At 29.7% G+C, this 22,217-nt stretch overlaps 1 protein-coding gene across 1 annotated transcript; it reads right to left on the reverse strand.

The window, feature by feature from the left end:
• Positions 1-5,376: 5,376 nt before the first annotated feature.
• Positions 5,377-21,193, reverse strand: LOC107433012 (probable disease resistance protein At4g27220). The gene is made up of 5 exons (XM_048465124.2): positions 21,037-21,193; positions 9,779-12,938; positions 8,946-9,212; positions 6,464-7,087; positions 5,377-5,784 (listed from the first exon to the last, which is right to left on the reverse strand). Exons 2-5 carry the CDS (start codon positions 12,932-12,934, stop codon positions 5,647-5,649), a joined length of 4,185 nt encoding a protein of 1,394 aa, XP_048321081.2. The 5' UTR covers positions 12,935-12,938; positions 21,037-21,193; the 3' UTR covers positions 5,377-5,646.
• Between the last annotated feature and the right edge of the window lie 1,024 nt (positions 21,194-22,217).

Below are 22,217 nucleotides of genomic sequence, written 5' to 3' on the forward strand. Positions count from 1 at the left end.
TTTCAAATTCATAGCATGTAGAAGTTGAACTTGGGTCGATAAATATGATGTTGGCATTCATTATTGTATGCTCATTTCATAGACAAATTAAGCAAAACTGTTTTCAAAAAGGAAAAAAAAAAGAAAAAAAGAAAAAAAGAAGAAGTAATAATCAACATAATTTAGAAGGTAATAGTTATATATTTGGCTAATTATCTTCATTGATATGCAGTGTTGTATTTTCAGACAAATTAAAAGAAAACTAGTATTTATATATATATATATATGTATATATATATATATGTATATGATATACAGCATCACTTTCCTATAAACAAGATGATATAATTGGAAAATAGATATAAAAATTAGTGACACAAGGTACTCCCATTCGGCTAATGGAATTCATGATTTTATGAAGTACTTGTCTATGAGTAATAGTATAAATGGTGCATTTTATGTTTTTATTTATTTATTTATTCTTGATTTCTTACAACACATCGGCACAATTTCCCTTTAATATTTCTAACCCATTACTTTAAAAAGTGTAGGTGTGAGGGGTTTGCATTTTATGTTTGTATCAACTTTTCTTTATATGCAAAATTATAATTAATTAACAATTCAATTATTTTTTTAATCAAGAGAATTATTCAAATCTCACATGTGTGAAACAATGCGGACATTTCAATTAGATTAGGGGAGAAAGATGGTGGCACTAGGCCAACCAAAAGTTTTTATGTGTTATTTTTGTTGAAAATACATATTTTTATTTATTTCACTTTTTTTCCACCTCTCCTCTCCTCTATGTGATTCCAGTAAATATTTCTTCTAAGAGCCTCTTCATTCATCTCTATCTCTTCTTTTTGTCCCTATATCTTTCCTTTACTTCTAAATTTTTTGTTAAAATCTAAATTTATTATTATTTTTTTTAATGGCGAGGAAACGGCCTTTACCACTTTTTTCCTCTCGCTGGAAACCATAGTTGGCCAGAAAACTCCAACAGGTTGGCAACAGTAAAAACTCATACATCTTTATTAAATTGTGGGTAAAATTTTCAAACTAAGAAAAGAAATTTGGGAAAAAAGGTCGAAGTTTTGGCTTTAAAAGAAATTGATGAAGCAATAAAGAGTTTGTATTCGGCTGGGTTTCTTCATGGAACATAAAATTGGGTTTAGAGAAAACATAGTTTGCCACCATTTAAATTATATCACCTTTGCTAGGTCAACTTAGATTAGGGTCCTTTTAATGCAAAAAGGGCAAAAGCCATAGCCATAGACACGGCACCCGCAAAAGGTTTTACCTTTGCAAAAGAAGAGAAAAAAAAAAAATAAATAAATAAAATATTTTCAACAAAAATTAATACATGGCAACTTTCGGTTGGTTAGTCACACCAGATGTTACCATCCTATCTAAATTTTTCTTCCCTGCAAAGACAATTAGCAAATCAAATATGATAAATTATTATACAGGGATTTGAGCTTTACCTAAGCTTTTGAGGATCTAATGATACATTACAAATTGGATATCAATGGCCATGATTTATCTTTTTTTATTATTCCATTTTTGTGTTTAAAATGTTTCCTAAACTATTGATATTTAACAATTAATAAATGAAAAGATTAATATTCATCTTTTGATTAATTTTTTATTTTTAAATTTAATCTTATTAACTCATAAAAATAGTGTTTCAAAAATAAATAAAATTGTAATAAATTTATACAACTATGAAGAAAATCTGAAAAACAAAATATTTTAATAGAAAAATAAATACCTTATTGACCTAGTAAAGAAAGGAGTTTCCACTCAAGGCTTTGCCCAAAGCACTGAAGTAATTTCGAAGTAATTTCTTTTATTTATTCATTTTTGCCCAAGTCAACAATCCATTGCATTGTTGTAACTTGACAAATAGAAGGCATTATTTGATTAGCTTCTAAAAATCAATGCAAAAGGTGTAGTCCACTAGTGGTAGGACTTGTAAATAAAAATTCCAACGAAATAGAAATAAAGATTTACAAAAATGTCTAACCCAAAGAAAATAATAAAATAATATAATCAACATACAAGACGAATTTAACAATTATTATGTACACAACGTTGCTAAAAGGGTTTTAATTTAAATAAAACTTAATCTTTCTAGTTCCTAAACTAGACAAAGGAAGAGCCATCAGCAATTTTTAAATAAATTTTTCTTCCCATCAATTTTCGTATAAATTCCAAGAATAATTAATTTTCATTTAACCGGTTTAATGGGAAAGCAAATTATGACACAAAGATTGTAGAAATGTATATATATATATATTGAGAAAAAAGCAAAAAGGAATTAATATTTAGGGATCTTGTTGGAATATGTCTAACCTTATCAAAGTATTGGTTGAAATTTTCCTTTGTGAGATTTTCTTTTCCCTTTGAAATATTAGTTTTGAAGTTGAGAAGAACAACTGTCAAAGCAGAGAAGAAAATTGTGGAAAATAGCACAAAGAAGAAAAGGGCGTGGAAAGAGCACATATGATTTATTATCTTATTTTGATGGAATTATTAAATTATAAATTTTTAAAATTATGAAGGATAAATCATGGCTATTGACATGCATTTGCCATGTGTTATTGGATCCTCAAAAGCTTACAAAAAGTTTAGAAGACCAAAAGAGGATCCAAATTCATTATACAGTTAGGCATACATCAAGGTAAACTAATATCTTTTACATCATATTTTTTTTATATTAGTCCTTAAGTCATATCAGATGTTAGGATTTAAATTCAAAAAGTCAAATATAGATTTAGTGACATAATACTAAAACTTTATTTAAGAAAATTGAATATTGTTGAATTCTAATAATTAATAAATATAATTTTAAATATCAATCATTTATGCTATCTAAGAGTTGAAAAAAGAAATTCTAATATTAGTACTGATAATAAGGACCTTATATCAGTCTGATTGTGATATTATATATAATATATATACAATTAGATAGAAATCAAATCCTTGATATCAGAATTAGCATTCAAACTTTCTTTTTCAGCCACTAGATTATATCAATGACTAATATTTAAAATTATATTTGTTATTTATTGGCTCCAATAGGGTTTAGTTTTCTTAAATAGGGTTTTAATATATCGTTAAAATCATATTTGACAATTTTTTGAATTTTAAATCCTAGCTCTTGCAAGAAGATCTTATTTAAAAAATATCATGTTGTCTTAATGTGAATCTAAGTGTATGTATGTATATATAACTAGAAAAATGTTCCCAATGAAATAATTTTCTATACAGTTTTAATATGCTGGGAACATAGTTACCACCACTTATATTAAGTATTATGTATCTAGTGACATGATAAGTGTTAAGAGTTATTACTTGTCTAACTAATATTTCAATCCTAATTCATTAATTGAGATAACACTCTTAACATTTTATGTTAAAGATATGTTCTTAACAGAATAATTCTCTCTCATATATAACTTTGATATGTTGGAACATCCATATTTCATGTTGGAAACCTATTGACATGACGATTACAAAGGGCTTGTCATTTGCAACTAAATATTTACTTTAAATTATCAATTGTAGTGACACCTTCTTTTTCCTTTTCATTTTTTTTTTTGTTTGCAACCTTTAGTACTTGACACATTAGCATGTTCTTATGTTATCTTGGACATATATTCCCAACGTATCATTATTGATATATATATATATATATAGACACACACAGAGAGAGAGAGAGAGAGAGAGAGAGAGAGAGAGAGAGAGAGAGAGAGAGAGAGAGAGAGAGAGAGAGAGAGAGAGAGAGAGAGAGAGAGAGAGAGAGAGAGAGAGAGAGAGAGAGAGAGAGAGAGAGAGAGAGAGAGAGAGAGAGAGAGAGAGATTCTATTGGGAGCATGTGATATGCTAATTGTTGAAGGTGCTACTTAGTTAGACAAATACTAACCCTTAGCACCCCTTAGCACCTGTGACATCATTAGTGTATGTAAAAAAAAAAAATCCACTCTTCTTAAAAATTTAAGCCATTAGTAAGTGAATATATATGGGTGTCTATAATTTTGGTTCTAATATTTTGTCAAATTATTGTCGTTTTCAAAAGTTTAAATTGTCAGGAAGTAAGTTTTAATATGTGTAGCAAATTATGTCAAAGATATATAACATATATACACACACACATGATTGCTTAGAAATATATAGACTTTTGATACCGTGTAGTTTCAAAAACATATACTTTTGCCCATATCTAACAAATTCCGTAAAAAAAAAAGGGGTTATGTGAGTTGCACCAGACGCAAAAAAGTGCTTTTTTTATAATTAATTTTGACATAAAATGAAAAAAGAAGAAGATATAAGTGTAGAAAAAGAGGAAGACAAAGAAGATGATATGTTTGTAGAAGAAAAAGGACTAGATGAACGAAGAATAATATTAAAGATATTAAGTAAACCTACCAAGATTATACCAAGTGTCATGAGTGAATATTTTATTCATTAATGTATTATTATAATTTAGTTATAGATAAGTGAATTATTGAAGGAATAAATATAATTAAATATAAACAAATAAAATACTAACATATGACACTTAATATACATCATGTTGATAAAATTATTTGGTATTTCTAGCTTTATTCAATGAATCAAATATACAAGAAGAAGAAGTAGAGAGGTATGCAGCCTTTTTAATATAATATATTTAAAAGCAACTCCAATGGTAAATTGCATTTTATCATTGGCATTTCTAAATTTTGACATTGACATATCTTTTCCAATAATAAAAACTAATGTAAATGCCAAATTTTGACGTTATCTCTCTAATGACATATGACAAAAAATAGCATAGACTAATATATATTTTATTTAGTCGCATTATTTTATTTTATCTACCAAAAAAGTTTGGATTTGTTCCACTTTTTAAACTTTATCAATTAAAAAACTAAAAAATTTATTATTTAATGATGTTAGATCTCTTAAATTTTATTGTAGTGGGGTCCACTCCTCAAAAATGCAATGTTCAAATGATCTATTTTTTTTGACATTGCAATGAAAGAATGTAATGTTAGTGGAAATTCTTAAAGATAGAAAATCTATTATCCAAAACAATAAATAAATAATACCTAATGGTAGAAAATCAAGTAATTTATAATCTTTTGCCTATATGTTGTAACATTTGGCCAGTTTAGTGCAATGATAATAAAGTGCAACAACCAACTTCTTACCACTGGCTGGACCAATAATATACTCATACTGCATTACAAGGGCATAAAATGATACAGCCACAGGACATGCACGTTCCACCTGCCCCATGAAGACTTTTTTGGGTTTGTTGAGTGCAATGTTAACAAAAAAGACAAATTAATGGACCATAAATATTTGTCTGTAAAGGCTTTCTGTATGTTCAAGAATATACAAGAAAGGTATTATAAAGCTGAAAAAACTAATGAGATAATTAGGATTACAAGGAGATGTATAATGAGGATAAATACTATAACTGAATTAGGACTGCACCACCGAATGAAAAGGAAAAGAGATAATGGAGTTATCACAACTAATATATGCTAACATACAATACACCAAACCCCCAAAAATTGAAAATAACATACAATACCCCAAACCCCCAGAACTGCCACACTCTAAATACAAACTGCATATGTTTTTCAATCATACAAAGTTTTTTTGTTTTCATCTCTAGTTCTTCTTCCTCCACCATATACATTTTTTCATTTGCATATCTGGTTCTTCTTCTTCTTCATCTTCAACTTCTTCTTCTTCTTCTTCTATGCTCTCTGGATCTCCTTCTTCTTCTTCACTTCTTTCTGCACATATCTGGTTTTCACCGAAATTAATTTAAAAAAATGAAAAAAAACCAATTTTGGTGGTCACATGCAACTCAATTGACCAGTTTTGATGTAAGGTTTTGAAATGAATGTTAAAAAAAAAAAAAAAAAATCAACAGCCCCAAAAAGGCAGATTTATAAAGGTACTAATAAGTAATTTTCCATTAATTTAAGTAGCAAATTAGCCCAAAAACAATAGGATTTATATGTGAGAGAGGGAGATTGTCAACAAAATATAAAGAAACTGTCAACCAAAATTACATAAGTATAATGATTGGAAAAAATCTCTAATGATAATAAGAGTTTAAAAAAAAAAAAAAAAAAACAAAAACTAATTTTGGTGGTCACGTGCAACTCATTTGACCCGTTTTTGATGTAATCTATTAAATTTTAAATGATTTGGAAGTGTACTTTTTTGAAGTGGACTAAAAAAAAAAAATCAACAGCCCCAAAAAGACAAATTTATAAGTTATTAATAAGTAATTTCCCCTTAATTTAAGTAGCAAATGAGCCCAAAAATAATAGGATTTACATGTGAGAGAGAGGAGAGTCTCATCAAAATATAAAGAGAGTGTCAACAAAATTTATATAAATATAATGATTGGAAAATTCTCTAATAATAATAATAATAATAATAATAAAAGGATTGGTGGAATTAAAATAGGTACCTGGTTTGCTTCAAAACAGTGTCTTATGGTGCCATTAAGATCCTGTTCCAAAATTTCCATGTCTTTGTCATCAAGCTGTACACCCATAAGGTTAGGTGTCTTTGGCGGTTTATTTGCAGTAATAAATGTCTGCAACTTAGGACAATTTCTTATCTGTAAAGTCTCTAGGAATGGAAATTCAAAAGCATAAGGTTGTGGACAGAAACAACAGAGATTATCCAGAGAATTTAATTCAATGGAAACCAGATTGGGAAATAAAACCATATAAGATTCCACATTAACATTATTGATGTCCTCTTCTGTTTTTGCAACGACCTCTTCCATTGATTCACAGTAAGTAACTTTGAGACTTTCTAGCATCACGAGGAGTTTGGCTATGGAAGCAGTGAATAAATATCTCAAACTTGGACAAAAATGTAATGATAGAGTTTTCAGATTTTGGAAGCCAACAGTTTTGACCTGTTGTGGACCCTTCTTCCATATGTGCATCAGCTTTTCTAGCCCACGTAATTCCAAACTTTCCAACTTATTGAGGGCTGGAGCTAATGGGCCTTCCCCATAGTCGAATAACACCTCCAACGAATCACACCCCTCCACATCTAAATCTTCCAAGTTCATCAGCCACTAAAAAACCAAAAAATAAATTAATTATTATTGATGACAAAGATTATGCCAAAAAATGCTACAGATTTGGCTAAAAGTTTTAGCAACTCAAAGTATACTAATGTGATTGGTAACCTCGAATTTAAAAGTATTTTTACAAGGAGGATTTATTTATATGTTTTTTAAGCTAAAACTGTTTTTTAAACTAAATAATTAATGGTCAATGTTATTGTCACGGTGCAGAAACCTTTTTCCACAGGATTTTGATACAGCTTCTTTGTCTGTTCCAATTTTATCCTTATTCAATCATGCTTGTGAAGTTTTTATCATTTATTTTTCACATTTGTAATGACTTTTTTTTTCCTCTTTAATTTTGTTGAAGTTGTAAATATTACACATTTTTAATGTCTTCTTTCTCTTAGTTTTGTTTTTTCTAAGATTAAAAATAATAGTATTTGTACAATAAATTTAACATTTTATATGTGTATGTAGATTTTAAAATTTTTATTATTTTATCATAAATGAATGTTATAAAATAATTTGCATGTATTCTATCACTTTTTTTAAAAATTTTTTTTTTTTATAACCAATAGATTTTTTTTTTTTTTTTAACAAAGTGTAGATATCTATATATTTGGAAGTTTAGAATTTTGCGCGCTAATAAAGATTTACATGCTATATCAATCTATTCAAATAAAATAAAGAGATCATGCTAGAAAAAGAAAACAATATTTATTATTTTTTAATAAAGATTTACATGCTATATTAATCTATTCCAATAAAATAATGAAATCGTGCTAGAAAAAAAAAACAATATTTACTATTTTTTAATAAAGATTTACATGCTATATTAATCTATTCTAATAAAATAAGAAAATTATGATAGAAAAGGAAAACAATATTTACTAATTTTTATTTGAATTGAATAAACAAAATAAAGGGAAAAGAAAATTTCATTATTGTCTTTAGGAATTGCAAAAGATGGAACATTAAACTCGCATGGAAACAGGTTTTTGTCCCATGGCAATAATAATGTCATCAATTAATGTAATAAAACATGATTTAGCTGCAACAATTACTTTTGCAGCTCAAAGATCTTTCCCAAAACATCATATTTTATTTATTTTATTATTATTTTTCTACAGTACTAAAAAACCAATAGCCCAACTTAAATTCTATATATTTTCCATTAGCATATGGATATTTAAATATAGTTGATAATGTCACCTACTAAAGAATCAAATAAATTCTAAAATGTATATAAACAAACTTTTTTGATGACCACATTGTCCTTTTAAAAGTACTAAATTTTCATTTAAACATTTAATTACCAAACCAACTACAATAATTTGTAGGGAAAAAAATTAAGTAATCATTATATATAAATAGGGGTAAATATAACATTTATTCTTGAATTAATCATATTCATTCTTGAATAGTTTAGACACCGAATGCAATAAATTTTAAAGTTTATTATTTATTAAAAAATGAAAACAAAAACTAAATAAATATTACAAAGTAAAAGAAATATTTAGCCACCTAAAATAAAAAAGATAAATTTATTTCAAGCAATGAATATAGAAGTTAAAAAATAATATATATATCCATTTTCTTTATTGTTTTATTTTTTTTTTATTTTTTTTCTTTCCTAAATAACTCTTTTAGAATTTTTAAATACTGAAAACAAAATTTTGAGAAATTAATTTTTGTAAAAATAAGAATTTGAAAATTTTATATACATACGAAAGAAAGTTTTCTTTTTAATATTTAATTTATAGAACAGTTAAAAATATTATTAAATATTGTATTCTGTAAAATTATACACAGAGAGAGAGAGAGAGAGAGAGAGAGAGAGAGAGAGAGAGAGAGAACATTGTACCTCTTCTTTGTGATTGTTCAGCTGACAATCCTGATCAACATCCTTTGTCAAGTGGGAAGTATCGATGATTTCTTGAGAATTTTGTATTATGTTTGGATCAAGCTGTGGTGAGTCATGTCCATGAAAACCGAAAAGTACTTTTATTGAATCACAGTTGCTCATCACTAACTTTTCTAGACTTGGTAACCACTTTATACATTTGAAGGGAACAAGTATTTTAGTAGGAGTATTCATATTATCCATGTTGCTTTCTACTCCATCAGCATCCTACAGCCATGCAATTACATTCCAATAATATCATGATACTATACGATAATACATACATATAGTATTGGAACAATAATTTAGTAAAATGATTAATATAATTTTATCATAAAATATGACATATTTTGCATATTTTTATTTCCAAACTATAAAATTCTCACATCGTTTTCCATACCAATATTTTTATGTCATTTTATTTCAATTAAATATTTTGTTACTAATAAATTCAATAATATTAAGGAAACTCAATCATGTAACTTAATTTTGAAACATATTTATTTTGGTTTATATATTTATTTTTGTGTAGTATGTTTGACTATACAATTTGAGCAAATTCATTATATAATAATTGGACTAAACTAACAAAAAAAAAAAACAAAAATTTAAATATGACAAATTAAATGCGAAATTTAAATCACCACATGAACTCTTAAACAAATAAGATATATAAATGATTATGGTGAATGCTAAAAATTATAAGTTTATCTCTTATCAGTTTTAATTGCCATTGACCTTTCATAAGTTTAAATTTTTTAAATCCATTTAAATAAATACGTATATGTACGTACCTTGGGTGGCCGTGTACTTCCCTCATCATCTATGGCTGTGCTCAAACTGATTAGACTAGGTAGATTGTGCAGAGTTAACTCAGTTAATCGCTGGAGCTGTGGAAATCCTCTTGGAAGAGATGATGCTGTGGAAATCCTCTCCTTTCTAACAGATTGATGATTAGTAGGAGGAAGTTGTAAATAATCAGAATTATAATGGAATATTCCCTTCAATCCATCAAGATTCATCAAATATAATTCCTCCAAAAGAGGGAATATGTCTGGAACATGAAGATCAGTCCGATTATTATTTGACGTGAATTTCACCACGTACTCCATTTCCTTGCAGCTCCACATTTTAAGAGTCCTCAACCACGGGAAACCATCTTGCTCCTCCTCATCAGAATGGGGAAATAAATTCTTCAAATCATACACCCCATCTAATCTCAAATGTTCACATTTCTTGAATATTGGATGGATCCCACTCTGTTTTATAGAATCAGCACTAACTTCGTGTAGCTGCAAAAAGTTTCTAAATAAATAATCGTCTTCAAATGTAAGTTCTGTGCCCACATTAATTAAAAATCTTGTCAAATTCTTGAAAGGAAAATTCCTTGGAACAAACTCCACGTTTGGTATCCGAACATTTAAAACTTTCAAATCTCGAGGATTTATCTCATCAAGACTTGCGGAGGTTTTCTCTTCATTTCCTTCCAGAGAATTCCAATTGTCGAAGCAAAAAATCTTTAACTCTTCCAATGTGGTTAATCTCGAGAGTACACCAGGTGGAATTCTATTAAGCCCTTTGCATTTTGTCATATCCAACACCTTTAGATGTTGAAGATTCCCTATCTCCTTTGGCAACTCTTGTTGGATCCAAGAACCAATCAAGCTGAGGATTTCTAGCATTTCCAATCCTCCAATTCTTGAAATATCTCCTAGAACACAATACTCCAAATGCAAGGTCCGGAGGTTTTGTAGCATTTGCAATGATGCTGGAAGCGTTTGAACGTAAATACATTGAAAAGCCAAAACCTTGATTTCTTTAATCCCTTCGAAAAAATTCTCACTCAGTTCGAATTTATGCCCATGATATTTTACCAAAAAGGGATTTTTTGCAGTTGTCGAGGACAAACGTAGAAGCTTGAGACTGGGGCATGCCAAACCATCAGGATGTTTCTTGATTTGCTTAAATACAAGTGAGATTGCAGTGCAATATTCCATTTCACTTGAATCTATCTCTGGCCACTGTTCCATTTGATTATCACATTTAACTGCAAAGCCACCGTGCTCCTTTCTTGCCGCAATTGATATGGCCACATCACGAACAATATCATGCATTAGAACGTGCTCTGTCTTATTGCCATCCATCAGCAGAAAACATCTTTTTAAATACCCAACCAAAGTATGAACTCTGTGTCTTGTCTGTTCCATCGTACCAGTTTCTTGAAACAACCTTAATCCTTTCCCATATCTAACCAAAGTGTGAATACCAATATCATAGTCTTCTGGGAATAAACAACACAACAAAAAGCATGACTTGGCTTCTTCACTTCTTAAAAGGTCGTAACTCAATTCGATACGAGAATAGACCTCTACATCCGTTTTTAACATACTATCTGGTATTGATTTTTCAAGTTTGAGAAGTGCATCCTTCCAATCACTTTCGTCTCTATTTTCGAGCGCTCTTCCAACAGTGACTATCGCAACAGGTAAGCCTTTGCATTCTTTTGCAACCTTTTTTGCTACATCGTATAGATCGCGAGTACAAGTGCGATCGGAAATTCCTGCTACCTCTTCGAAAAGATTCCAACCTTCATCTTCAGATAAGACTTTGATGGGAAAAATCTCTTGACTTTTCATTTGCTTGCAAACATCTTCATTTCGTGATGTCAATAGAATTTTACATCGATCGGGGATGCCTACAGCCTCCAAATCAAGTTTATTCCACAAGTCATCCAGTATAAGAAGGATGTTTTCTGTGTTTTCCAATATTCTCTGACGCAATGTATATGCTCTTCCTTCCTCACTCTCCTTATCTAACTTCAAATCCAAGAAATCTGCAATTTTGCCTTGGATTTCACGAACATTTGGATTTTGGGACACTGTTACCATAACAACATCACCAAAAGGTTTCTCTTTTGCTCTTCTAGCAACTTCTTTGGCCATGGTTGTTTTCCCGATCTCGCCCATCCCGCATATCGCAATCACGCTCACCTTCTCATTTCTTAGAGCCTCCATGACTTGATTTAAGATTTTATTTCTCGAGTTGAAGCCTAAGACTTTGATGGGAAAAATCTCTTGACTTTTCATTTGCTTGCAAACATCTTCATTTCGTGATGTCAATAGAATTTTACATCGATCGGGGATGCCTACAGCCTCCAAATCAAGTTTATTCCACAAGTCATCCAGTATAAGAAGGATGTTTTCTGTGTTTTCCAATATTCTCTGACGCAATGTATATGCTCTTCCTTCCTCACTCTCCTTATCTAACTTCAAATCCAAGAAATCTGCAATTTTGCCTTGGATTTCACGAACATTTGGATTTTGGGACACTGTTACCATAACAACATCACCAAAAGGTTTCTTTGCTCTTTTAGCAACTTCTTTGGCCATGGTTGTTTTCCCGATCCCGCCCATCCCGCATATCGCAGTCACGCTCACCTTCTCATTTCTTAGAGCCTCCATGACTTGATTTAAGATTTTCTTTCTCGAGTTGAAGTCTTTCATGGATGATGAAGAAAAGTGCATCCTAGTTGGAGAAGCAGGGTAGGATAGTTTAGCAAACGGCTTTCCTTCTTCTTGGAGCTTCAGAACATCCTCCGTGTACTTCGTGGCTTTCCTACCCAAAGAATGTTGCAACTTCAAGTTTGGGCAGCATCCATTGAAGCACTTTTTGTCTGCGTTTGCATATTCTTTCAAGAACTCCCCTAGCTCGTTTGTGATCTTGTCCACATCTGAAACCCACCTCTTAACTTCAGCTCCGATGACTTCTGAATTTCTAATTGCCGCATCGATCAACCTTTGTACATCATCTCGCCTGTTCTTCAGTTTATCAATTTCATCTTCAAGAGCCTTAATGTTGACTTTATAGTGAAATAAGTATCCAAGCTGTCTTCCAGTGGGCTCCACCAACATTTCTCCAATTTTTGATATGATTGAAGTGATAATTTCCATTTTCCTTTCAAAATATATCAGACAAACCAGTAATTATATATAAATTGCAATGTGAGTACTACCTGTAGCTAGGATGTACAGAGAATAAAAATTTGAACTACTATTATTACTACTACGAAAAATAGAAAAATTGTTTTGTAACTTTTAAATACCTCGTTATTATTATCGTAACAATAGTTTAATAATATTTTAATAAAAGACGTAAAAACTATAATAGAATTAAGAGGAAATGAGCAAGGAGAGACAGGAGAGAGGATGTTCACAATACTATTATAATTAAGCACAATATAATGTCATGAGCAAATATCTTACCCTAGCATTCGAATCATGGACCATGCTCGAGACCTGAGATCCTTGGACCAATATCAAAATTTGAAAAACCCACACAGGAATGGTCCTTACAAATCTAGACTAAAGATTGAGACTCCATAACAAAAGGCCACAACTAGAATATCTAAACCTTGAAACCTCATAATGGGATTGCAATTGAGATCTAAGAACCCTAGACATCCTAATCAAGACTATAGGAAACATAGACCTAAATCTAGTTCTAAAAAACATTATACCAGGAAAGGGGCCCAATATCCCTTGATGATGATTGAAATTTTGGAAACCTTGGACCTAGATCGAGGATTAAGGTCCGGTTTGACATTGCTGTCAGTTATGAAATAATTAATAAAACTCCACTGAAGTAACAATTAATTTTTTAATCAATTTGATACGTATTTGGTAAACTATTGTTATAAAATTACTCAAAGTAATAAAATTATAATTTTAACATTTGATAAATAGCGTGCTTAATTATTGTAATTGCATATAATGATCAAAATAGATATGATTTATTATTGTTCTTATATATATATATATATATTTATTATTCTTGCTAACTTAAACTAGAACTAAGATGAAGACTAGCAACAAGGACCATCGAACCAAGACTCAGATCCCCACAACCAAACCCAAGACTTTAACTCCCCAATTTGGATCATGGGTTTAACTGTCACATAAAATTGTCTGATAACTCTTATATATCTAGCTATTTTTATTGTCATAATTATTTATCATTCTAATAAAAGATGAAAGAAGTGCCATAGAATTAAGAGAATTTCTTTAGAACTAAATAAAAAATTAACTAAAATAGTTTATTATAACAAACAAGTTTTAGAAATAATTTATGAAGACTAGTAATAAACTATGTTACGTAATACATTTTTAATTTCTAATTTTCTTAGTATGAGCCAAAACTTAAAAAAATACAATATCAAGATTGAACTTCCACTATCAAAGAAACATATGTAATTGGAAAGATATCTCATATATCACATTAAACTATTATAGATAAGCACAATTTTATTAATATTAATATAAAAATATATTTTTTTCTAACCATATACAATTTTTTAAAAAATAATATTTAATTGCTAATGAAATAACTGAATTTGTGTTGTCCAATATAATTCCAAACATATAATAGTTTTAGTGAGAATAAATCAAAACTAAAGAATATCAAAATTGAACCTCAAATATTATCAAAAAACCATATGTATAATTAAAAATATATCTCATATACCTCACTAAAACTATTACAATTAAGCACAATATAATGTTATAAGTAAATATAATCCACTTTGCTCAATAAGTAGATGAGATGAGCATGAGTAAAGTAAATTGATCAGTTTCATTCAACAAATTGATGGAGAAGAAGCCATAAAAATGACCTTGGGAAGGATTTTGAGATTGAAAAGGCAGCAAAGAGGTAGGAGTGTCCATGAGATTGAGGGATGAAGGTAAAAAGACCTAGTTTGCCCTTTCTGCTAAAATCAAATTATAATTATGTACTAATTCTATTAAATTTTTGATTGAAAATGCAAAAAGGATCGATGGTGCAAGCTTTTAGTGCAAAATGCTAGAAAAATTGTCTCTAGTGCAATGTGTAAGGCATGATATGGTATAGGATGCAAGAGTGCCAAATTCCCAGAGATTAAATATAATGTTGTATACAATGCACGGAATACAATCCTTGTTCTTGATCCATTTTTGCCCCAAGACAAGCGTTTTTGCCACATTTCAGCTAGTAACAACCCGTTTAGATATGGAAGTTGTGCCCCATCATGGGTAGGTCCCAACTAGGGTTGGATTCGATGGGGCATTTTGCCATTTCTAGTGTGCATCAACATTCTTTATTTACATAATTTTCATACAATTATTTTATAACGAAGATGAAAGAGAATATGGGTAACTTTATTATAATTTTAATTCGAATTATGTAGTTTCTAAACTATATTATGTTTTGCATCTTCCCTTTTATCATTATTATTATTATTATTATTAGACATGTTTTCTACTATATTCAGCTAGTTGTTGCACATTTCGTGCACATGGATAGATTACGAGGATTCAGAGTGCAACATAATATGTGTTGAGTGCAGTGCCCCACCTCACATGGATAGAAGATGATCCACATATATCTTGTGGTCTTCAATGCTACTATGTGGAGGACATGTGAGTATGCCACGGCCTACCTCTTTTCTCCTATAAATAGGAGTGGTTTGTGAAATGGAGACATACCATGCAAGAAAGTGCACAACTCAAATGAAGAAAGCTAGATAATGCTTTCGCAGAGATGGTGAAAATAAAAGTATTGAGGAAAAAAAGCAAAATAATAGCTTTCTGTAATTCAAAAGTCATACATTTTCGGATCTTTTTCAAATTTTTTTTTGGCAGTCTAGACTACAATCCTAATAGTCTAGATTGTTGTTTCCTCTACCTAAGACATATCGATGAGTTTGCATTGATGATCCATGCGTTTCCTTTTTTATTTTAAGGGTCTCCACGTAATATCTTGGTGTTATTTTATGTTTGATTTTATTTATTTCTTTTATCATTTTGGATTACCCATGAAATTGTACAAAGAGGGAAAAATATATTATCCCACTGTGTTATTCTGTTTGTTGGTTTTTCCTAAAAAGTAGTATAAGGGCTTTTGTTTATTATTTCGATATTTTTTTTTGTGCAAGTTAAATGGAGGAATCAAGCAGATTCCATTCAATTGTCAAACTTATAACTTTATATTACACTATTTGGAAGTCTCAAATGGACGATTTATTTTTTGGGTAACATCTCTATGAGCCGATATAAGGACATGTAGCCAGACTAAGTGATATTGATGATGTCAAATAGGAAAATTAAATATAAAAGCTGTAGGAAAAATTAGGCAATGCGTTGGCAATAGTGTCTATGCTTCTGTTGCATAAGAAACCAATGTCCATTATTTATGGAAGACTCTAAAGCAAATGTTTAAGATTAAAACTACTCAAAATAAAGCTTTTAAGATGAAAAAGCTTATGAAACTGACATATCAAGACAGAAGTCCTATCGCAGAGCATCTAAGCAAGTTCAAAAATTTAATAAATCAACTTGGAGCTATGCAGATGACTTTTGATGATACTCATAAGTCTTAATACTAATGGGTTCAACTGCTTGACAATTGGGAAACATTCAGTGTTTCACAAAGTGATTCTGTTCCTGATAGTAAAATTACCATGAAGATGGTATCTAATAGCATCAGAAATAAAGAATTAAGGAGAAAAAAAATAAGGAATAAATTCACAAGCTCAAGTACTTGTTTCAGTGAAATGAGGAATGAGCAAAAGCCAGAATAAGAACTATGACAATCATGATGATAAGTGACGTGAGAGATCCAAACCAAAGGAGTTTACATGAGCCACACATTCGGTCTACAACCCAGCTATACTATTATGATACTATCTGTTTTGGACTCAGCATGCATAGTTTTGTATTGGCCCAAGCTCAACTGGCTTGCCTAAAAGATTTCATACTAATGGAAGAAATGCCCACACTTAATATTTTCACCAACTCCTTCCTAAGCAACATGGGAATATTCATTGATTTTGTTCATTCTTGCCTTGCATTCTTCTAGGCTTATAAGTCTTGCAATCCACTCCTCTTACGATCCAACGTCCTAACTAACACATTTTCCATCGCATTGTGGCTCTAATACCATTTTGTCACACCTCGAGTTCACAACCCAGCTTCACTGGTATGATATTGTTCACTTTGGAATTAACCCACATAATTTGTACTGCCCCAAGCCTACAAAAAATTATATTTCTTGGGCATATATAATTTAAATAAAAATCGTATATTAATTACTGATGAAATTAGTAAATTTGTATTGTCCAATATAATCCTAGGCATATAACGTCATGAGTAAATATTATATCCTAGCATTCAAATCATGGATGGTGATTGGGACTACAGATTGTTGGACCAATATCAAAACTTGTAAACCCTGATCATCGAATGGTCCCTAGAAATCTAGAGCTAAAACCTCATAATGGAACTGGGATTAAAATCCAAAAACCCCTAGACCTCCTCATTAAGACCATAGGAAATGGGACTAAAACTAAGGAACACTAGGTCAAAAAAGGGGCTGGAGATCCCCTGATTATGATTGAAATTTTGTAAACCTCAGAGCTAGATTGGAATCTAGCACTAAGGTTTGGTGGACAATACCAATTGAGCCAATCTTATTTGACATCTACCCTATGTATATATTTTCATAACTTGTCCTAAAAAAATATAAATATATATGTTAATTAAAGAACCAAAAAACAGAAACAAATCTTTTGTTTTTTTTGTTTTTTTTTTTGAAAGCAAAAACAAATCTAACTTTAAAGAAGAAAAATAACTTTATAAACAAAATATAAAGTTACATGGTAAAAGAGAGTTATATTATTAGTTTGAGGTTATATTGGTAATTTTAATATTAAAATTTTAATTATGCTAGAAGTAGAATATGATAAGTAGCTTATCATATTCCAACTATTGGTGTGGTTAGTTATTAGATAAAATCCTACTTTTATAAATTTACCAAATATTTTATTTGAGAATAAAAACTTCCATAATCCACTAATTAGGATTTGGGAACCTCTTATCAAAATGACTAACACCTCAAAGTTGGAAAGAAAAAACTTTACAATGTTGATCGAGATTATACAAATCTTTTCCGATATTGGGAAGATCAAAACATTATATGTAACTTGAAGTTGGAAAAGGCCATAATCATGTAACTCATTTATAGGGCGTAATTGTATCAATAATGAGATTGGATTATTTGTTAAAACTGACTTTACAATGAGACCCTTAGGCATGCTGTTTCTATAATTCTTTGGTTGACACTAGGGGTAGCAATTTAGGTCATGACACGAAGACATGATTCGAAAATGACACAAAGTTAATGAATTTAGATTTATTATAAATGAGTTTAAATCAAATTCGAAGCAACCTATTAAACCCGATTAATAAACGAGTCAGTTTTAATTGATCCAAATTGACCCGTTTAATTAAACGTATCAATTTCGGATTGACCTATTTAATTCGAATCCGATATGATTATAACCGGTTTAAATAACTTTAATATATTAAATTTACTATTAATAAAATTTTAACTAATAGTTTTTTATTACTAAACATCAAACTTATTTAAGGTTATATTATTAATTTTCTTCTATTAATCAAAATTAAAAATTAAAAATTATTAAAATAATATTTATTTATTTAAATATAACATGTTTAAAATATATATAGATTTATGGATATCGAAAAAATAAAATTAATTTGCCTAAAAATATTGGAGATGTAGAAAATTAAAAACATAATTATTAATAAATTTTTTTACATTATTTTTAGAAAAGTAGTATTAGGTTTATTATGTATATATATATATATTTAATTATTATATGAGATCGTTATATTACCATATTATATATTATATTATTATAAATTTGTAACTATAATTATATGGTTTTACATATATATTTTAATTTTAAATTAATTAATGACTAAATTATTTTTATTTTATATGAAATAATTAATTTAAATAAAGTAATTTACTTAATTAGATAAATTTCATGTAAATCGATCAATTTCATATCATGTTGATCCAAATTGATCTATTTAATAAACGGATTATACAGATCGTGTCAGGTTATTTATTTATTAAACGGATCATATTCAGATGGAAGATTTCTGACAGGATTAATAAACGGATCGAATTCAGATTGAGTAATTTCGACATGATTAATAAACGGATTGACACGAACATAACACGGCAACACGAATTATAATTCTTTGGTAGACACATTGAGCTAAATCACCTATTCTCTCTAAATGCCTAGTTGGTTCATTCCTAATCTTATAAAACTATATATATGTTATCTTATTATTATTTATTTTGTTGTGCGAAAAATATAGGAATCGGCCATATGACTAACACATGATTTCTATCTTTTAATGGCAAAAGGTTATGAATGAGCAAGATATATATCGATATATGGTATTTTAGGGCTTGTGGCATACTAGTTTTCATTACTTGCTTAATGAAAACCGGAAGGAAAAAAGGTTAGAGAGGATAGTGTGTTAGTGTCCATTGGTAGCTGTGGGCATTGAATTTCGCAAGTAAAGGACCATCGAATATGAGGTTTAATGGCTGCTGTGTTTGGAGCTAAGTTATCTGATTCTGCCATGTTAAATATAAGCTTATGACTATGTGTTGATCATGGGAATTGTGTGCTAGATAATTAATACTATTTTCACGAGTCAAATTAATTTCATATTAAAATAGTAATTTTGAGTTGGGATGTGCTATTTTGATTGATGATATATTGGAAATTGAGGGGATGATTTGGATGATATTATTAGCTAATTTGGATGGTTTAATTGGAGTTTATTATTATAGTAAATATAAAATTGAAAGTTGATTCGGGTGTTACTATAAAGAGGTTTATTGTTGATAGTATTGTTTTGGATGACATATATGTTAAGTAAGTTACGAATCTTTTTTTTTTTTTTTTTTTTAGGTTTTTAAGTAACTTACTAATTAAATGATGTTTTAATGTATTTTCTCTCGTAATTTTTTTTTTCTTTTCAAGTTTATATATCATAATAATTAAAAGCATATAATATTAACGGGGAAGGCTTACGCCCCCTAACTAGCTAGATGCATTTTTATTTTTTACTTTTTTAATATCTAAAAAATATGTTAGTACCATCAAAATTCGTTTACAGAAGTATTTTATTCAAGCCCACACTTATATTTAATCTTGGCTATATTGGGCTGCCGTATTATTGTTTTGACCTAGGAGAAATAAAAAAAGATTTGAGAGGTTTGACTCTTGTCATTTTGTTTCTAGTTTTGGAGCTTTTCACAACATTTGGCAATCCATGACAGGAAGCTTAAGTCAAGTTATAATGAACTGTACGTTCTAAATCCCTATTGTTATTGGCTGTTGATTGATATGAGTGTTTAAAAGGCTTCTTGCATTGTTGTGTGGATTATCCCATTTTATGCTTAGCAAATATTAGCATGTGTTAAAATAAAATTCATAATTTTAATGTTATGTATGTTATCTTGGTCCTCGTAATGTTTGTTGTTACTCTTTGTATTAAAATGTTTGTTTAATATGGTAACTATTTTGAATTAGGTAAAAATATGTGCTTTAGGAATTGAGTTGATGTAGGCTATCAAAAGTTCAAAACCTAAGCTTGGGAATCTTGGAGAGTCTTCCGTTTCGTTAAGCTTCAAGAAACTCAATGGTTAGTAGTACTGTGAGAGGAGTTAATCTTATATCGAGTGTGTAGTGTTTGATCTTCAGTGTTAATAAAATCCTCTCCGATGTAGATATAGTGCCTATAATTACTATATGTTTCTTTCCTATTCTATCTTTACTAAATTGTATAGATGTTTGGAGAGCATCACTCTACAAGTTATTTGATGATTATTCACACACAAAAAAATAAATAAATAAATAAAAAAAAATAAAAAAAACCTTCATTTTTTATTTATAGGGAACAGCCTAAAATCTTCATTTTGATTTGAAGATCTCGAAAACAAAAATTTGCCAATTCCATTTAATTCCTATCCGTCAGATGAAACTACATATATACCAATCAAACCAACAAAACAAAGATATTGTAAGTCAAGCACAAAACAAGTACAAATAAAAAACAGAGGGTCCTAATTATTCTACTAGGAATTCAACAAAATGCGAAGGAATAAATGGAGGTTAAGAAAAGCATACCTCTTCCACCAAAAAGAACAAAAGAAGTTCACTAGAGAAAGAGAATGTTGAATCACAAAAAGGTAGATGAAAAATCACAAAATGAAAAGAAGTTTGGTACTGTAAAATGTGAATAGAAATGGCATGGCAAGAAATAAATTGAAAAGGTAAAGAGAAAGAGACCGAGACAATGATGCTCTGTTCACAGGTCAACTCATAGCCACGAAAAATGTATTATTGCAAACGCGGAAAGAATCTGGGGCAGTGGGACAGCTGTCCTACACGTTTTTTTTAAATTCCCTATGTAACTTTATAATTTTGTAGTTTTGGTAAAAAACAAAGAAAGGTTTAGGTTAATAATAGTCGGTGGGAAAAAAATTTATTACTTCTTTTCATTTTAAATGATGTATAGTATTTAGTCGGTTTTTTTTTTTTTTTATGTGGGATAATTTTGATTTTTTTAACTTTTAACACTATTTTTGTTTTTTTTTTTTTTTTTTTCTTTTCTTCTACCCTTCTTACTTGTCCATTATCTCTCTTACCGGATTTTCTCTCTAAACTTTTCATCATTATTATTATTATTTTTTCTAAAGAGAAAAAAATGGGATAAGATAGAGAATGAGTGAGTGAGAGGATGGAAGAAAACAAAGGAAAACATAACTAGTATAAAAGGTCAAAAGCAAAATGGTTGCACGGAGAAGAGAAGACCACGCGTGAGACAGAGACTAAAGTGGGAAAAAACAAACAGATTTTGTAAAAGTGAATGAGAAAAGTTCTTTTTTTGAAATTATTTTATTAACCTTACACTTCTTTTTACCAACACTTAAATATGAGGGTATGATTGTAAAACCATATGTATATATATTTTTTTAATTGAAGAACAGATATATCTAGTGCGAAATTTGAAAATCAGTGGACAGGCAGATGTCCTCACTGCACCCATGCCGCCTCCACAATACACGTAAAAAAATTTCAATAAATTTGCCCCATCGATTAATAATAAACCTCGGACCACTTTGCAATCACAGATTTTTTGTGGAAATTTTTCTTGGAAGGTTCACACATTTTTCTTGGAAAGTTGACGCATTTTTTGTGGAAATTATTCTTGGAAAGTTGACAAATTTTTCGTGGAAATTTTTCTTGGAAAGTTCCATCAGCTGGTTCAGGTTCTGATGCAGTATCTATTAATCCTCCTGAATCAA

Source organism: Ziziphus jujuba, chromosome 11 (genome assembly GCF_031755915.1).
Source record: "Ziziphus jujuba cultivar Dongzao chromosome 11, ASM3175591v1".
NCBI lineage: Eukaryota > Viridiplantae > Streptophyta > Magnoliopsida > Rosales > Rhamnaceae > Ziziphus > Ziziphus jujuba.